Genomic DNA, 17537 nt, shown 5'->3' with positions numbered 1-17537 from the left:
ATTTTTTTTTAATGCCCATAGGTTAATGGCTGGTTTTTAATTTAGATTCTTATCACCTAGCCGCTACTCAGAAAGGTTCAGCCTGTCCATGACTTCAGAATTTTCTTCCATGAAGGTCTAAAGAGCAACTCCTGATACTTAAGCACAGACAGATAACGTATAACCAAAAAAAGAAGGTGAAGAATAAACTCGGTAGGCTCTTCCATCAGGAGCTTCCGACTTGACAGCTTGTCGAGTTGACAAGCTGACATACCAGCTTCAGAGATAACTTGGGATGTTGATGATATCTGTGCCCTGTTTCAAGCCAGGAATTCGAGACCACCAGCCATCTATTCCCAAAGGCATCACACCAAGCAAAAGTGGAAAACATTGCTTTCATAATTGGAATTTAAACCTGATGTGTGCACCCTTTGTTTATTAACGTGGACAGCTAATTGTCTCTTCTCAAAATATATACTGCTCTCCCTGTCACAACTTTGGGGTTAGAAATTCCAATGTGCTTAGTGTCTTTTGGGAAATACTGAAGTGTTACCGTCTATCCTATACCTCAATTAAAAAAAAAATAATGGGAAGAAGTGGGAAAAGCACTCAGATGGGTTTGTTTTCAGATTTTGGTACTCATCTTACAAGTCTGGATTCTTTCATTCTCTGTCAAGTCCATCAGTGAGGCAAATTAGACGACCAGGAATTTGTTCTGACAGACTCCAGTCAGACCTAAATAGCTCCGTTCATTTTGCTAGAGAAGCTTTGATGCCTCCACCTTCCCTCCATGTCCTGGTCCTTAACCAAAGGGAATGTTCCCAATTAAAAACAGACTATGGATTTTTTTTTTAAGAGAAAGATCGGTATAAAAGATCCTATTTTCAACTGAATAAATAAGAAATCTGACAATATATAAAAACCCTATTTCAGTGGAATTGACCTCGTGATATTTAGTGGTGCCTTAGGCTTGCTAACAGGGAGCAGCTTATTCACAAAGAGCCACACCAGGCTATTTTTCCACTTGTTAAATCTTTGGAATGTTTCTCATTATATTCAGTCCAGTTCTTGGGTCCACAGGTCAGAGTTTTGGCTTTTCTGATCTGACCTTGATAAATTTTCAAGGGTAGGAGAATCTTCTTATTCTCCCTCTCCCTCTTCCTTTTCTTTTTCCAATTAAAAAAAAAAATGAAGACAAAATTTTTTAGAAATCTGGCTGATTATGCGGTCCTGTCTCAGTTAATTCCATTTGTATATGACTAAAGTAAAATTCCAGTAGGGACTCTTCTATGTACGTGCAACTAACAAAAATCCAACTCAAGGTGTCTTCAGTTAAAAAGGGCATGTGTTTGAATTATTTCACTGCCAAGTCCAAGTAGACCTGGGTCCAGATGCTCATATGATGTCTTGCTCTTTGGCTCTTCGTGTCTCAGCTCTGCTTCCTCTGGATTGGCTCTTTTCCCAAACAGTCTTTCTCTGTATGAGGGAGTTTCAAATCCAATTCCTGTTCAACTGGAAACTATGAGAAAGAGGGCTTATCTTTCCAAGAGTTCCCCCCAAAGTCCCGTCATTGGGTCCCATTTGTTCAGATCAGCCTGTTTTGGATCACTTATCTGTCCAAAGCTAATCACAGAAGAAGGTGTGTGTGTGTGTGTGTGTGTGTGTGAGAGAGAGAGAGAGAGAGAGAGAGAGAGAGAGAGAGAGAGTGAGTTTGCATGGAGGTGGTTTTAGCTCCACATGCACCACACAGATTGAGGGGTGGAAAAGGAGCCCCCTCCCATGGACAGAGTGCCATGACCAGAAATGGGAATGTCTTCTATGCAGGCAGAAATATCAGTAGTAGGCACCTGAATAAACCCATTTTGACATTCTGAGAATGTCTGGCAGAAAAATTGTTTTATTCCATAAGTATTGATTTCAGTGTTTCATACTAAACTTGATGAGATGTTTTTTAATTTTTTTTTAACATTTATTTATTTTTGAGACAGAGAGAGAGCATGAACAGGGGAGGGTCAGAGAAAGAGGGAGACACAGATCTGAAACAGGCTCCAGGCTCTAAGCTGTCAGCACAGAGCCCGACGTGGGGCTCGAACCCATGGACCGCGAGATCATACCTGAGCCGAAGTCGGACGCTTAACCGACTGAGCCACCCAGGCGCCCCCGATGAGATTTTTAAAATACCAGATTTGGGGGTGCCTGGCTGGCTCAGTCAGTGGAGCATATGACTCTTTTTTTTTTTTTTTTTTTTTTAGTGTTTATTTATTTTTGAGAGAGAGACAGAGAGAGAATGAGCAAGGGAAAGGCAGAGAGAGAGGAAGACAGAGGATCTGAAGCAGGCTCTGTGCTGACAGAAAGCCTGATGCAGGGCTTGAACTCATGAACCGTGAGATCATGACCTGACCTGAAGTCAGATGTCCAAACGATTGAGCCACCCAGGCACCCAGAGCATGCAACTCTTGGTATCAGGATTGTGAGTTTGAGCCCCACATTGGGTGTAGGGATTTCAAAATAAAATCTTTAGGGGAGGCTCAGTGGCTCTGTCAGTTAAGTGTCCGACTTCAGCTCAGGTCATGATCTCACAGTTCATGAGTTCAAGCCCCACATCAGATTCTGTGCTGACAGCTCAGAGCCTGGAGCCTGCTTCAGATGCTCTGTCTCTTCTCTCTCTGCCCCCCTTCTCTCTCTCTCTCTCTCTCAAAAATAAGTAAATGTTAAAAAATAAAATAAATGTATAAAAATAAAATCTTTAAATAAACAAATTGGATTTGAAGTCATGAGATCAGGGTTAAAAATCCCATCTCTGTTATCTATTACTTCTATAACCCTGAACAAGCCTCTTAGCCCTTCGAAGTCTTAGTTTTCTCTTCCTAAAATGAAATTAATGCCCATCTCACATTATTGTTGTGAGACATATAAGTAAAGTGGCAGCTGTCAAAGTATTTTATAAACTCTAAAGCTATATGTTGGGGTGGCTTTATTAGAAAGTATCATTATTTTGAGATAACTTCTACACTATGTTTTTCAAAACAACTGGGAATAAATGCACTGTAGAGTAAAGCTCATAATATTTAACTTAGTTTTACAAAACTATTTCTATTTTCCAACTGTTAAGCCCAAACTGATACCCCTCCAATGATATGGAAACAACAGTGCTTAGTTCGAACAAGAAGTTCCTGTCTATGTTATAACCCAATTATTATTGGAGCCCTTTGGAAAGGATTTATGGATGATATCCCTATTTAAATACCTTTAAATACTTTATGAGTTAGCATATATTAAAATCTATCATTATATTTTATATTTTAAAAAATTATTTTTCTTTTATAATGAAGTGTATGTTGACTGTGTAACAGCAAGCCTGACTCTTCTTTCACCATTTGAAAATTCACTATAATAAGCACTCTGTAAATACTTGTTGCCAGATTAATTTACACAAGGTTATAGGCACCACAAAGCCGCAGGTTTCTAGGACTCCAGATTAGACACATATTGGGATAGCTTCAAATCTTTTAGAGAGACTGTGTGGAACAGTAGCATGCCTCCTGCCTAGCTTAGATCTGGTAGTTAGCTCATCACTACTATCGTCAGAGGCAGTACCAATTAATACAACTTATAATGAGGAGACTGAGGCATGGAGAGCTTATGTTGCTTACCCAAGGCTTCATAGATTGTAAGAAGTACCGGTAGGATTTGGACCCAGTCAGGCTTCACAACCTGTGCTTTAACCACTGTGTTGATTAACAACCTATGCTGTCTTTAACCAAACTGAGTACCAGCAGACATAACACATTCCAAAGTTCTAGAACCCCAAATGGCTCTAGTCCAATATTTTGAATCCTTGACAAATTCTGTTAATAATATTTAATGTTTTATATAAATGCAAGGTTAATAGAGAACTGAACCTCTAAGGGAGCATGGATAAACTTTGTAAAGAAAATCCTTCGCTTTTGACATACATTCTTTACAAATCAGGAGTAGCAAACAGTTGCTTCATGTAAACAGTTATAAAATGACATGACCCCTTTTTTCTCTTTTTAATATTTGTATATTTATTTTGAGAGAGAGAGAGAGACCCATGTGCAAGCAGGGGAGAGGCAGAGAGAGAGAGAGGGAGAGAGAGAATCCCAAGAGGCTCCATGCTGTTAACACTGATCCTGACACAGGATCATGAGATCCTGAGATCATGACCTGAGCTGAAATCAAGAGTCAGACACTAAACCAACTGAACCACATGATGCCCTGACATGATAGGGTCTCTAATGAGGTTTGAATGCAGCATCACAAAAATTTGAAGTAACTTGTGTTAATGGCTAGAAGATTCTTCTGTACTTCTGTTAAAGAAAAACAGAGAAACTTAGAACGGGAAGGGGCCAGAAAATGTATCTAGTCTTATAACTTACTACAGCACCCCTCCTCATACATCCTTAATAGACAGCCACAAGTTTCTGCTTAAATTTGTCACTGGAAAGGTGGCCCCCACTTTGTGAAACAGCCCCTATCAGCATCGTAAAATTTCTAACTGGTAGAACTTTTGCCTTATGTTGAATTGAAATAAGCCTTCCTAAAACTACTACATAGTTAGTGCTATCTTCAGAAAACATGAAGGATAAATCTGCTCCCTCTTGCTGAGAATAGCTAAGACTATAGACAATTTGATGTTTTCCCCTTACTCTATTAATCATATCTAGCGCCTTGCCAATATCATTCTGATAGTGGGATATGGGCCTCACAGCATCCTGATTCTCCAGCTCTGGGCACATCTGCTTCCTTGATGTTCATGCTCGACAACATTAACATATCGTTAACTCCTACTGAGCTTTCCTTCATGAAAATTTCCCAGCCTTTACCAATGGCCACGAGCTAAGCCGTGCGTCTTTTCTCAGCCCTCGGTGGTGGTGGTGGTGATGGTGTGTGTGTAACCTTAATGCAGGACTTTACATTTACATTACTCCTTTCCAGCAAAAACAGTTTTATCAAGTTGTTTATCCAATAGTCCTAGAGTATCAATGTTTTGTAAAGCTTGGTCAACACTCAGTGTGTCAGTGATCCTTCCCAAGTTTGTAATGTGCTAATTTAAAAACCTTACCTCGAAAAAGTATGCCTTTCAAGTAATTTCTCCAATGTGTTGATTTCAGTGTTGAACAGGCAGAACTGAAGAAAAAAAATGCAGTCTTCTGCCAGGGACCTCTTGGATGGGCATCATTTAAGATAATCATTCAACTAGACCTCGTTTGTCCATATTTCGCATAAGGATAATATGAGGAGATAGTGGGTCTCAACGTTGGTGAATGAATGGCTTTATCCAATACATCTTTGTTACCAGATGCAAGAAGCAGTGTTGAGCATCTAGTTAATAAACGGGTTTAAATAAAGAAAATGACAGTGTCAGTTTACAAGAAAGGAGCATAATGTATAAAAAGATGTTACAGGCAAAGAACAGTATTACTCTGCAAAATCCAGTTCCTTTGCAGCATTTCCTGTTATGATAAAAAAGCTGATCGCTGCTTTTCTGAATGAGTTATTAATATTTCTGGTTTTTAGGTGTTTAGTTGTTCTGAAAAATGTATCAGTAATGGTGGCATCCAAAGTCTGAGGCAGAACAAATAGCCCATATTGCAATAAGCAGCATGATCCCACTTGACTTAAATTCCCTACAATATCCAGAGAAACTGGGACAATAAGATCTGGACTGTGCAATGTTCCTTCTTTCTTGCCCTGCTTTATTTTTTTTTTGAAGAGATATCATAAATAATTGTGTATTGTCATTTAGGGCTACAACCGTCATATTAGGGAATGCGGGTTATACATTATCTCTACAAATGAATAACAGAAATCATAAAGCCTATAGTTCTCTCCTACTCTGGTAGCTGAGGGCTGATTTTATGTGCTGTCAGTAGCAGAATCAGTTAACAAGGAAGGAAGGGAAGGAGAAAGGAAGGTAGGAGGGGAGGGAAAGAGAGAAACCTGTAAATTTGGGCAAGCAATAGGAATTTATAATCGGAATCTCTATCGTACCAATGGACTTTTGATGGGACCAAAAATGGTATTTAGTCCTTCCCACTTTTGCTAGATGGATTAATGCTGACACCAGCAATAGTGGATCTCACACCGAGAACAACTGTTGGCCTGACTTTTCACTTCCAGCAGGTGATCTGTCCAAGAATTTCCCTGTGGACACAGGGGAAGGTCACGGTCACGAAGGTTTGATAGGACTGCTCTTCAGAAAGGTGGAGAAATGACAGGAAGCAGGATTTTCTCGAGTCCAGCGTCCCCTGCAAATGAAACAGTCCATCTGAAAACTTTTAGAACAAGCATCGGTGGCAAATAAATAGCAAAACAAAACAAAAAAACTTGAACTTGAGACATTCAAGTATAGTTGAAAAAGAAGAATCACATACAGTTGAGGGCCATGTGCATGGGGCAGAGGAGCACCTTTTCTGTATCAACAGCAGAGGGACAGAAGTGATCCGAGGCTGCCTCACAGCCTCTGGACAACTCTGGAGAGACAGAGGGTTCCAGTTTTCTGATTTCCAGGCAGCGTTCCGTTAGTGCCCCTGGAGGAAGGGGCTGCAGGGCTGTCACTGCTGGAAGAAAAGACAGAGGTGTTTGGTGCATCAATCCTTGCCTGAACTGAGTCCCTTTGACTCCATCTTTTGATGGATCTCATTTTAGTCTCTGCTCAAGGAGCCGCCAAGTCCGCTGGCTGTTGCCCGAGCCTTCCTTTGTTAGGGTGCCCTTTTTTCTTTTGCCTTTGAAGCTGTTTTGTTCAGTCTTCAAGTTTGTTTTTGTTTTATTTTAGAAGTGCTGGCATCCAAGAGAAGGAATGGGCTTCATTATACCTTTAGCTTTCACCCTGAACCTTTCTTATTTCTTGTTGGATTCTTTCTGGTCAATTTCTGAACAACCCGAAGTGTGAAAGAATTATGACAAAAGTAAGGGAGAAACCGAGAAAAAAATGATTTTCTTTTTCAGGGCCAGCACAAGGCAGGAAATTTCATCTCTGGTAGAATCTGACCAGAGGGCTCTATTCACACACTTTTTTTTTTATTATTATTAAACTAACTACACAGTGTTGGCAGGTTTTCAGAGCCTAATTGGTGTTGGTGGGTAGACGGAGCTACTGTCAGCTTGCTCCATTCCAAGACCCACCATCAGCCTCTGAATCCCAGTTTACTACGGGTCCTGACAGTGGAAAAGGGATTGTGTCTGTAACAGTCTGCATTCCATAAACAGTGACAAAAAGCAGAACCGTTTCCTACTTACTTTGTGACCCATGCCTTGCGCTCAGAAGATGCAGTAGCTATCCTGGAATGATGTCAGGGTGCCAGGGAGACAGATTCCTATGCTGTAAACTTTTTTTAAACGTTCAACTTCCGCTTGAAAGAATAATCTGTTTACAGTGGGGGAAACATAGACTTAATTTGGATATAATATGCCAGATGCTCAGGGAAGTCTTCTCTGAGAAGGTGACATTGGAGTAGAGCCTGCAGGAGATAAGGGAGCTAGTCCCACAGTAGCTGGAGGAAGAACATCTCAGGCAGAAGGGGAGACACATTCAAAGGCTTGAAGCAGGAGTGTGCTTTGCTGTCCAGAACCAGCAAGAAGAATAGTAGGAGCGGAGGGTGGACAGATGAAGCGGAGATGGGTGGCAGAGGACAGAGATGCTTGCAGGCCATCGTTAGGACTCTGGATTTTCCTGTGAGTTAAATGGAGCAGAGCAGCACAATGCAGCTTTCATTTCAAACAGGTCATGGTGGCTGTTGTATTGAGAGTAAGCACCAAGGAGGCAAGGGTGAAAGCAATGAGACCAGTTTGCAAGCTCATGGAATAATCCAAGTGAGAAAAGGTAGTGGCTTGGATCAGGCAGTGTTAGGATGAGAAGGCTGTAGAAGTGGATTCAACAGGATTTGCTCCTGGATGGGAAATGTGAGCAAAAGGATGATTCCCACTGGAAGAAGGGATTTGCCATTTGCTAAGACAAGAAGGCTTAAAAAAGAAGGTGAGGTAAGCAGGAGCTTGGTTTGGACATTTAAGGTTAAGATGCCTATTAATCATCAAAGTAGAGGTGCCAAGAAGGCAACTGGGTGTCTGAGTCTGGAGCTCAGGAGAAAGGTGGACTCAAGTGAGGACAGGAAAAGGGAACATGGAGACGGCATAGGCACCTCTTGGGGTGTTGTGGTTCTTAAAGAAGAGCAGAAATTGAGTAGGTGATCAAGGGAAGGAGTCTGTTGGCTTTTAGTAGAAGATGTTATAGCACTGTTTGAGAATGCTCTGGTAAAGAGGGGGGAAATAGATGAGGAGGAAGAGAGAATATACTATAAACTACTGGATTGCTACCAGTTGAGCAGAAAAGAAGTCCACCTTTAGGAAGAAAACCTTGAAGAGAGAGAATGCGCTTTCCATTTTGTCAGTATATTTGAATGCAAGCGTGTTGTATTTTCTGAACCGAATTCCTGGTAACCTGAGATACAGGACGGTGACAAGAATGAGTGAGCTGTGTGTTGTATTTTAAGAAAACATTTCCAGAGTGAGGAGAGAGGTCTACACTAATGATAAAATTATATACCTTCACTTCATCAAGGAAATCAACATTAAATTATTAATTATATCTCAGTTATAAGACTACTACACATCTTTCCTTAATCCCCATTTATTTGGATATCATGGTAATTCAGGTTCAGATAAGCTAAGTTAGCCTGAGAAATAAGCAAATGAACTTGCAGAGGGATGTTTAACGTCCTTTTATAGAATTGTATAAGCTGGCCTTTAACATAGAGGTGTACTAATTACAAATGTTCCTTCTGTCTTCAACGAAGTGAGCAGCCCTTTGTCAGCTTTTATCAGGAAAGATGAGAAGTGTTCTAATAAAAAGTCTGCAAGGTTAATTTCTGGTGCCTTTTACCAGAAATACGTCAGCAGTGACGTCGTTGACGGAAGGCACAAGTGTCAACAACAAAGCGGACCAATTACAAATGATAACGAACAGCAGTAATTAATGTTCCTGTAGTGCTTTACTATTTGCCAAGAAACTTTTGAACACATTCTATGATTCCACTGATTCAGTAAATACATTTGACGGCCTTCTACTTTCCAGGTCCTAGAAATTTAGCTGTGAAAAAGTTCCGTCTCTCATGAAGCTTAACGAATTACAGAACAACCTGATGAAATAAGTGGGTCAAATACTATTATTGTTCTTCACAGATGAAGACACTCTAACGCTTAATCGAAGCTTAGATTTAAGTTACTACTGTTCTAGGAATTTGGGCCCTAGATGAAATCTTATCACCAGTATTTTCTTTCTCAGAATTGTTCAAAACTCAGCACTTCAGTACAAGTTGTACCCCGAAATATTATCTTCATCAATGTAGTGAAATTCTGTGGTGGAAACTCTTTTGCATTTAAAAAAATCATTCTGGCACTCAGTCTAATAACCATTGTGTCTAGAAGAAGAGCCATTTTATATTATGAAGACACCAGTTACAGCTGATCCCCCTGAAGTAACTGCTCTTTGAGCCTCACGAATTATTTATTGCCAACAGAATTATTGCGGTATCTGAAATTATCAGCTTTTTCTTCAACAACCTCCATAACTAAAACTCAATTAACTGCATCTACTTTCAACTCTTTTTTAAAAGTCTGACTTTTTACCATTTGCATTGAGTCAATTAATTGTTGGAAATTATAGAAGTTCTATTTTTTCTAAGTTTAAGACATAGCTTATACATGAAAATAGTTATTGTAACGTCTTTAAAATGTATATAAACCATATGCAAAGTCTCTTCAGTGTATGTGACTAGAGGTAGGTTTTTTTTCTTCATTGAAAAAAATTTTATATGGATTTCTAAAAATAAAATAAGTGATGCATGAGATGGTCTCTTCCCTCCTTAACTGTGGTAACTTTCTGGGACTGTTGGAAGATAATATTCGTGTAACAAGATGTTAAGTGGGCAATTTCATGTAGGTACTAAGTACCAAACATTCTCAAGAGAAAGCTGCTGAGAATGGAGCCAGATACCTTGTTCAGGATTGACCAAGAGGTAATGAGTCCTGCCCTGCCCAGTCAGCTGCCTGTCTGCACAGGCAGAAGATTGGTGTTGGGAAGGGCTGAGAACTGTCTGAGCCATTGAGGAGAGCATGTGGCAGAGGAGAGAGGTGTCCCCGTGCCCTCTAAGCCTAGTGAGAAGAGCTCTAAGAGGAAGGTCTATCCAGAGTGGGGGAACCTACCAGAAGGGGAAACTGGCATCTCTTTCCACAGTTGGAATTCTGACAAGCAGATACACCAGCCTGAGCTGAAGAAGAGGGAACTGGAGGGACATCTCCTGGCAGAGAGGGGAGTGGTCACAGAGCAAGCCCGTCCTGAGGAGGTTGGGTTATACCCTGTCCCCTGCGTCCCATCCAAGGGGCCAGCATGGACGCTAGGAGGGCTGAGCAGAGGTTAGAGGAAGTCAAGCTGGGGACGTATTTCTCACATCAGGAACTGTGCAGTGGGGACCCACTCCCCTTCCTCAGCAGAGCCCTCCAAAGATCTCACAGGGGTATACAGCAGAACCTGTGTGGGGGTGGGGCAGGGTGGGTGCACCAGCTACACAAGGATGTCACCTGGAGAAGCACCAGCTACACAAGTGTCACCTGGAGAAGCAGTGCAGCCAACGGAGAATCTAGCCATAGCCAGATAAGAAAAGAGGCCCTTGTCCTTGTCCTGTGCTCTCCTCCCCAACAAAGGGCATGAAGGAGGTAGAGCTTGGGTCCTGGGTTTCCAGGATTGACCATTCCACCCCACTCCTCCCTGCTCCTACAGGAAGAACAAAGGAGAAGAGGACCAAGTACAAATCAAATCTCTTTTAGCCACCATGGTTTTTTAAGCCTCAAGACTGGCCTGTGGTAAGGGAAGGCAAAGTTCGAATCAGATGATACTGGAGTTGCATACAAAATGGATTCTTAGTGACTCACAGTGACCAGGAAGTTAGGAGATCTGCCCAAAATGTCAAGTGGCCTGATGCCCATCAGGGAGGGGAGACTGGGCTGGCCCATTTGGGAATAAGGATTGGAAAACAATAAAACATTCAGGTTATTTGAACTCCAATGGAGTTGAGACTCTTCGTTGAACTGGTTACGTTTACAGACACTTGTTCCAGGATCAGTAAAACAATACATATCTCCATATAACTGGAGACTCCCTTTGCCTTCCTTGGCTTCCTGTGAAGTCAGTACCAAGCTGGCACTCCTTCCCAGCCATCCCCACAGGCTGACTTGTGACCCTCCCCTGTGTGACCTGAGCAAGCCACTTACCCTCTCTGAATGTCAGTTCAGCGCCTTCATCTGGCAGATGACAAGCGGTCCCTGGGTTACTTCTAGCACTAAAAGTCTCTGAAAGTTGTAAAAGAATTAGCTCAGAACTGTGGATGATAGTACTGAAAAGGTCAAGGATATCCTAGAAGTATGTTTTATGCCAGTTAAGATGGCAGTCCCACCAAAGCATGGAGTTAGTATATTTAAATCAGATGGCAGCTATTGTAGATGAGGCTGGGAGGTTAATGGGCAACACTTAGCTTGCTAGAGTTTTAATTTTTGAAAGGTAGGAAGAGGAAGATCCCCTGTGGAGGAAATAGCATGGAGTTGAGAGAGGGAGCTGAGAGTAGCAAACCTGGTTAAACCACTTAAAGTGGGAGGTGGTTGAAGTTGCCTTTGGTCAGGCCCCCAGGGATCTGACTTCCTTAAGGAAATGCCAGTTACCTAACAATCCGTCCCCAGCAAGTCATCCAGATGACAGAAGGGATGGAAAGCAAAGATGTTTGTGTGTGGGTGGGACATGCCACTGTAACTGGACAGAGAGATGTTAAATTTCTGGTGAGCATTTTTGGGAGGGTGGAGGTAGGGAAGACATTTAGCCAGGGATAAGTTTCTTTTCCATAATTCATTTGCTGATGCGATTGTTCTTTGCCGGGCTTCTAAACCATATTGTGGTTATGTTCTTATCTCCTTCCTGCATGATCTTTGTACGGCCTGCTTGTGAATTCTGGGGATGTTCACAGTGCTTACTGAGTAAGTTTAGGCATGCTGCCATTTTCTGTGATTCAATTTCATGGTGTCTTTTAGAATGGTGGAATTCAGGAAAAGAACTCTATAAAGATCAAGCCAGGAGTCTCTTCGCTTTATTTGGTGGTTCTGCTGTAATTCCCGGGAGGGGACTTAGTTTGGCATTTGGTTCTAAGCAAACATTATTGCCTTTTAATAATTGTTAATTATTTAATTGTTAATGGTGTGGTGGAGAGTTGAGATCACGGAGCTGACTCATTAGGCTCCCCAGTGCTGTTCACCAAAGCGTCTGCTTCAGTAACAGACCCCGGCTTCCTGGCCCCAACCCCTCCCTGCTCTAATCTCCTTCCTGCCTCCCCCACCACACACACTTCCACTGCTGAGTGGCAGACTGATGCTTCTTTCCATGTCAACCGCAGTTTTGCCCTTGAGAACTCCGGAGGGAGAAGGATCTTCTAGGTTTATCAAGTGGAGCAATGACTAAGTCAGGAAAGTCATTTTATTGCATTGTTTGCTTTTGGTCATTGAAGATAAGAAAATAAAAACATTTATTCTGCGTTAAAGGCTTTTTTCCCATCTTGAACTTCATGAAACTATTTATCCTCTGAAATGAATGATGTGAAGAGGGAAGATATTTCCGTTCTCTTTGGCAAATGTAAAACAGTTTGCTTTTTCCAAGATGTGCATTTATTGGTAATCTCCCTTGATATAAAACTAATGCATAAGTGTTTTTTTTTTCTTACCCACCCCCCCCCCCTTCAGCCAACCCAAAATGCTTTTAAGCAAAAGAATGACTTGGAAGCCAATTATTAAACCTGGGCATCCTAAAACATTTTTTGAGTTTGTGTGTGCGCGTGCACGTGTGTGTGTGTATGTGCGTGAGTCAGTGTTTAAGAAATGTGATTCTTTGCTTTTTATTATGTTCCTCCTTCCTTTCCTTGATTCTACCATGGTAGCTGCCATGTTCTAAATATTGACAAGATGAGATAGTTTTCTGTTTATATCAGCAGTCGTCTGTCTGTGAGATATGGACGAATCAGAACGCTGGATTTCCTTTCTCAGCCATCCATCAGGTTCATAATGTAAGGTTACAAATGGTTATTTTCTTTCCTGAACTTGCGCTCTGTAATGTGTTGCAAAGTGTTGTCAATAGCTACAGGTACTGTGTCCTGGGCAATGCAGAAAATTCGTGATGTCTAATGACTCCTGAGATCTTGTCTATTATATTTCATTCACTGTGCCTTGTGACTAGTTGACGTGCAAACATTGTCCTAAAATGAGAAACATACTTGGTTTTAAAGTCTGCAGTTAAAATCTGTCCCATGTGAGTTTTGACTTTCATCCCAGGTGTCTGTGTTAATTTGCTTTTACAGGAAAAAGGAAAAGGGTAAATTGATATATATTTATATATATATATATACACACACATGTATATATCGGTGTTACTCTTCTTCATCTTGTACTTCCCCATGTCCATGGGCTATTCAACCCATTGTGTCTAACAGTTCTCAAAGGTTCGTGTGCTTTACTTGTGAGAAATATTGGAGTATGATTTGCATGATATTCTGTATACATTTTATGCAAGTGTGGGAGTAGTATAGCCAGGAGCTGCACTGTTACGGCTACAAAGTGGTTCTCAGCCTTTTTCCATTTGACGATTCTGAATTGATCTTTGGAAAGTGTTGAAATCATGACCCATTTTACACTGAGCCACCTAATATTCAAATATTCACATTTTACCTTTGCATACTTTAAAAAAATCACTTTTTGTTTGGAAAGTAGACATTTTCATGTTTGGTCTTTTCTGCTTTGTATTTTAAAATACAATCCTGTTTTCACATCCTGTTGAATAAATTTTTGCCATTGGATAGCCTGCTGTCTGAGCTGTCTGAGAGGTTGAGACATTTGGTTGAGAATCACTAAGCAGAGCTCTCGGGGTGGCATGTGAGGGCCTTTTAAGGGGAGCCACATCAGGCACACCCCTCCTGTGCATGGGACTTCTGGCTCTTGGGATCTTGGGGTCTCTACATTGCCTGGTACTGATGCTTCAGTGAACCAGTGGTCCCTCCCGAACCCGTAAATGCTAACCAGTGCTTTTTCATGTTCAGAAGTGGCCATCTCTGCTCTTTATCATCAAAAGGAACAAATTTAGTATAACCAACTGCATTTGACCAAACTAGCATTCTTTATTCCTGAAGATTTTTAAAACAACTGTTGTGGCATCCTCCTTTTATGTGTGTGTGAATGTTTGTAGGAGGCCTTTCTTTACATTCACATCCAAATATATGTATACATATTTATAAGCATAGAGCTCTATGTAACATTCTTCAGAGCCTTAGAGATGACAGAAAATACATGTAATCATGTATAACTTATGAATGTTTGGGTAGCCCATCTCTGATATTTGTCAGAATTATTGAAAGTGAAACCTTAAAATAACAGTTGTCATTTAAAATCATTTTAGTTTTTCATTAAGTGTTCTGAAGAAATAGAGAATAATGTTTGTTAATATTCAGAACTAAATTTATAAGCAGGTAGGTGGAAACAGTTCCTAGTATAAAAGATTTAAAAGCTTCTATTTTAAAAAATCAATTAAATCCTAATTTAAAAAAAATTTTTTAAGGAATAATACAAGGCTTGGAAAATACTGTACCTTTCTGTTCATGTTAGGAATCTAAGTGATAATAATCTAAGTCGTAATTATTTACTGACATCTTTAGGAAATTTTTTTATCAAGAAGAGAATGAGGATATCGACAGTGTTTCCCTTTGTATGCACGGAGCATATAGAATATGGAGTTTCTTCAGTTTCCAGTTTGCAGGGAGAAAGCTACACACTATGATATTTTAGCATTTGCCTTATGAATCTGGTGCATATGAACTAAAAGTCATACGGTTTTACCATCTTTTGAAATAAGGCAAAGTTTTAAAGCTGCATTTTAGACTCTGCCATGCAATAAAAATCTATCGGTAGACTTCTGTGAGTTTTTTTCTATGGTATATATACTACTTAGTATATATAGATACTAAATTCAGTTAGTGGTTTTATACCTTTCAGCTGGTGGTATGAAAGACATTTAAGTATGGCCTACCTGTCCTTCAAACTCGGCCAGACTATGCACTTTTGGTTCGCAGTTGGTAAATACCCGTTCAATAGAATCAATTTTCCGTTTAAAGCTCTAATCTCAAATTATGTTTTTCCTTTATCTTCAAAGGTTAGTTGAGCTCAAAAGGACACTTAATGATGTTAATTTTCCTTTGTTTTGTTGGTAATATCCTATACATACATACGTACATAGGCACATACATATCAAGTAAATGAGGTTTTAAGCCATGACCAAATACTTGGAATATTAAGATCATTCAGTACATGAACATAAAGGAAAGGTGTAAGTATTTTCAGCTCAAAAAAGTAGCCTGAAGACATCTAGTAAGAGTGCCTTGAATCATTTCTCTGCTGTAATTGCTGAAGCCTTTAAAGGAGTACTGTCAGTAACAGTTTAAGATAGAATTTTACCCCAACCTTTTCCTCTTGTATTTTTTTATTCTATTTAAATATTGCTGCGTCATTGTTACCTGTGTTCAGATCTGTTCGTTGAGGATAAGGTTTGATTATGTAAGTTTTGATTATAAACCATTTTTTGAGGCAAAACATCTGTTTGATTTTTTTTTCATATTAAACGTTTTTTAAAAACTGGGAAGTTATTAAATTAATTTTATTAATTTACCTGAAGAAATACAGGTTCCATCTTGATACGAGTATACTATTTGGCAAGACCTGACAATGGGCCTCACAGTGTGGAATTATTTTATAGCTAAGGAAGAAACCCTAATTTGCTTTTTGGTTTCTTTTGCTATTCCATACAATATATTGCCCTACTCAGTTCCTCCCTAGCTCATTCCTGCTGCAGTCCAGCCTCCGAGGTGGGTGAGCCCAAAGGCACCCTTGTTCTCTGGACCCTTGTACTGTCAGCTGACCAGTTGAAGCTGGAACAAACCCAAAGGCCAAGGCCATTCCTGCCCTTTGTAGTAATGTGTCACCAAGTCTGTCCATTCTCATAAAATTAACTCCAAAGAGAAGAATCAACACCTATAAATTGAGTCTCATAAATATTCTTTGATCCAAGGTTAAAAACAATAATAATAAGTTGATGAATTTCCAGGAAGAAAATAAATTTATTTTTTTTATACCTTCAATCTTAACAACACTTTTCCCTCATCTGAAAATGAATTTCTGCAAATGGTCCTAAATGTGACAAAACTCAGTGTCTATTTCCAGAAAGATAGATTCAGTCTGTATAGAGAATTTAAAAATATTTGGACTGGAGCAATGTTTCAAGGCCACAAAGAAAATAAAGTAAGGACTGTGTTTATCTTCCCTATAATTTCCTCCCTCCCCCATAGCACGTAGGGGAGGCCCTGTCAGATCATTCTGAATTCAAAGCAGGTGGCTTGTGATTTCTGGACAAAGTGGAGTCATAGAAGAGCAGATGATGGCGCTGCCTAAACAGAGTTAAATGGATGTGCCACGAACTTCTTCAAGTGGTTATCAAATAAGAGGTCGGGATGAATTCCAGACTGAGTTGGTATGTGCTGGGGCTTGTTACTCCCAAAATGGCTGCTACGACTTATGTGGATGATGTAAATATTTGGATCAGCATTTGGCTGTAGTTCTGCTTTAAATGTACGGAACTCACATTGAAATTTAGTTATAAACGTGCCTGAGTTAATTCAACAGTTAGAGAATGAGTTTGCATATGATTTGCATGCTTAATGTACTAATACCTGAAATGTCCCCATAACCCCAGCTTCTCCCCACTTCTCCCCACCCCCAGCCCTATTCCCAACCCTTGCCCCGCAACCTGTGGTACCCCCATCTCCTGCCATGTCTGTTCAGACTGTTTTGAAAACTGCCTGTTGAGCTCGGCCAAGGTGTACCCAGCTGAACTATGACAGGTCTCATGTGAAGATCTGATGCTTGGTTTAAGTTGTCACCTCAGCAAACACTGGATCGAAGGATCTTATAACATCAACGAGCTCCTCTTTTTGTATCATTCCACGGAGTTGCGTGCAAACTTCTGTTGTTCCATTAACAGTGTTACCTGTGACTTAAATGTACAACACCTGTTTGCTATGTTGTTGTTGCTTTATCGAGGTGGGGGGCGGGAAGCAGGTTAATGGGGCAGATTAGAGGACTTGCCAGATTTGGGGAGAGCTTTTAATTAAGAACTCATAGCTGCATGTTTCCAGAGCTTTAACTATAGGTATTATCACTTAAAGGTTATTACACTCACCTTCAAAATAATATCAAAATCCACATTTCCTACATTTTCAATTTTTACTAGTTTTTTTAAAGAGCAAATTACAGCCCGTTGAATTAAAGACTAGAGACATAATTAAGACCAGATGTTTGAAAGAGAAGGCTAAGAGAAGATCATAATAGGCAGCCAGAGGAAAACTTACTCCTAAAATTAATTGAAGTCAGTCATTGCTTTTACAAAATAAAAGTTCATATAAATATAA

At 40.3% G+C, this 17537-nt stretch overlaps 1 protein-coding gene and 1 long non-coding RNA gene across 22 annotated transcripts in view; one reads left to right on the top strand and one right to left on the bottom strand.

Moving 5' to 3' along the window:
• LOC111561410 overlaps positions 1-16827 on the bottom strand; it is a 53032-nt gene extending 36205 nt beyond the window's left edge. Inside the window, exons 1-2 of one of the 3 annotated variants that reach the window (XR_006601004.1) lie at positions 5995-16827; positions 5066-5325 (exon numbers count right to left, since the gene is read on the bottom strand). This is a non-coding gene — a long non-coding RNA (uncharacterized LOC111561410). Of the gene's footprint in view, positions 1-5065 lie in introns of all 3 variants that reach the window. The other 2 variants (XR_006601005.1, XR_002743994.2) reach the window with 2 other exon arrangements.
• ANKS1B (ankyrin repeat and sterile alpha motif domain containing 1B) overlaps positions 1-17537 on the top strand; it is a 1072204-nt gene that overhangs the window by 993865 nt on the left and 60802 nt on the right. For 8 of the 19 annotated variants that reach the window (XM_045062212.1, XM_019835373.3, XM_011284164.4 and 5 more), the window contains one exon: positions 13023-13097. The exons of 5 other annotated variants lie outside the window; for them this stretch is intronic. In XM_045062212.1, the coding sequence (XP_044918147.1) occupies positions 13023-13097 (75 nt within the window). Of the gene's footprint in view, positions 1-21; positions 1157-12011; positions 12022-13022; positions 13098-17537 lie in introns of those variants that run through there. 6 more of the 19 variants (XM_045062213.1, XM_023257356.2, XM_019835372.3 and 3 more) reach the window with 4 other exon arrangements.

This window comes from Felis catus, chromosome B4 (genome assembly GCF_018350175.1).
Source record: "Felis catus isolate Fca126 chromosome B4, F.catus_Fca126_mat1.0, whole genome shotgun sequence".
NCBI lineage: Eukaryota > Metazoa > Chordata > Mammalia > Carnivora > Felidae > Felis > Felis catus.
Note: the sequence above shows the minus strand (reverse complement) of the source record. Positions and strands in the feature narration are given on the sequence as shown.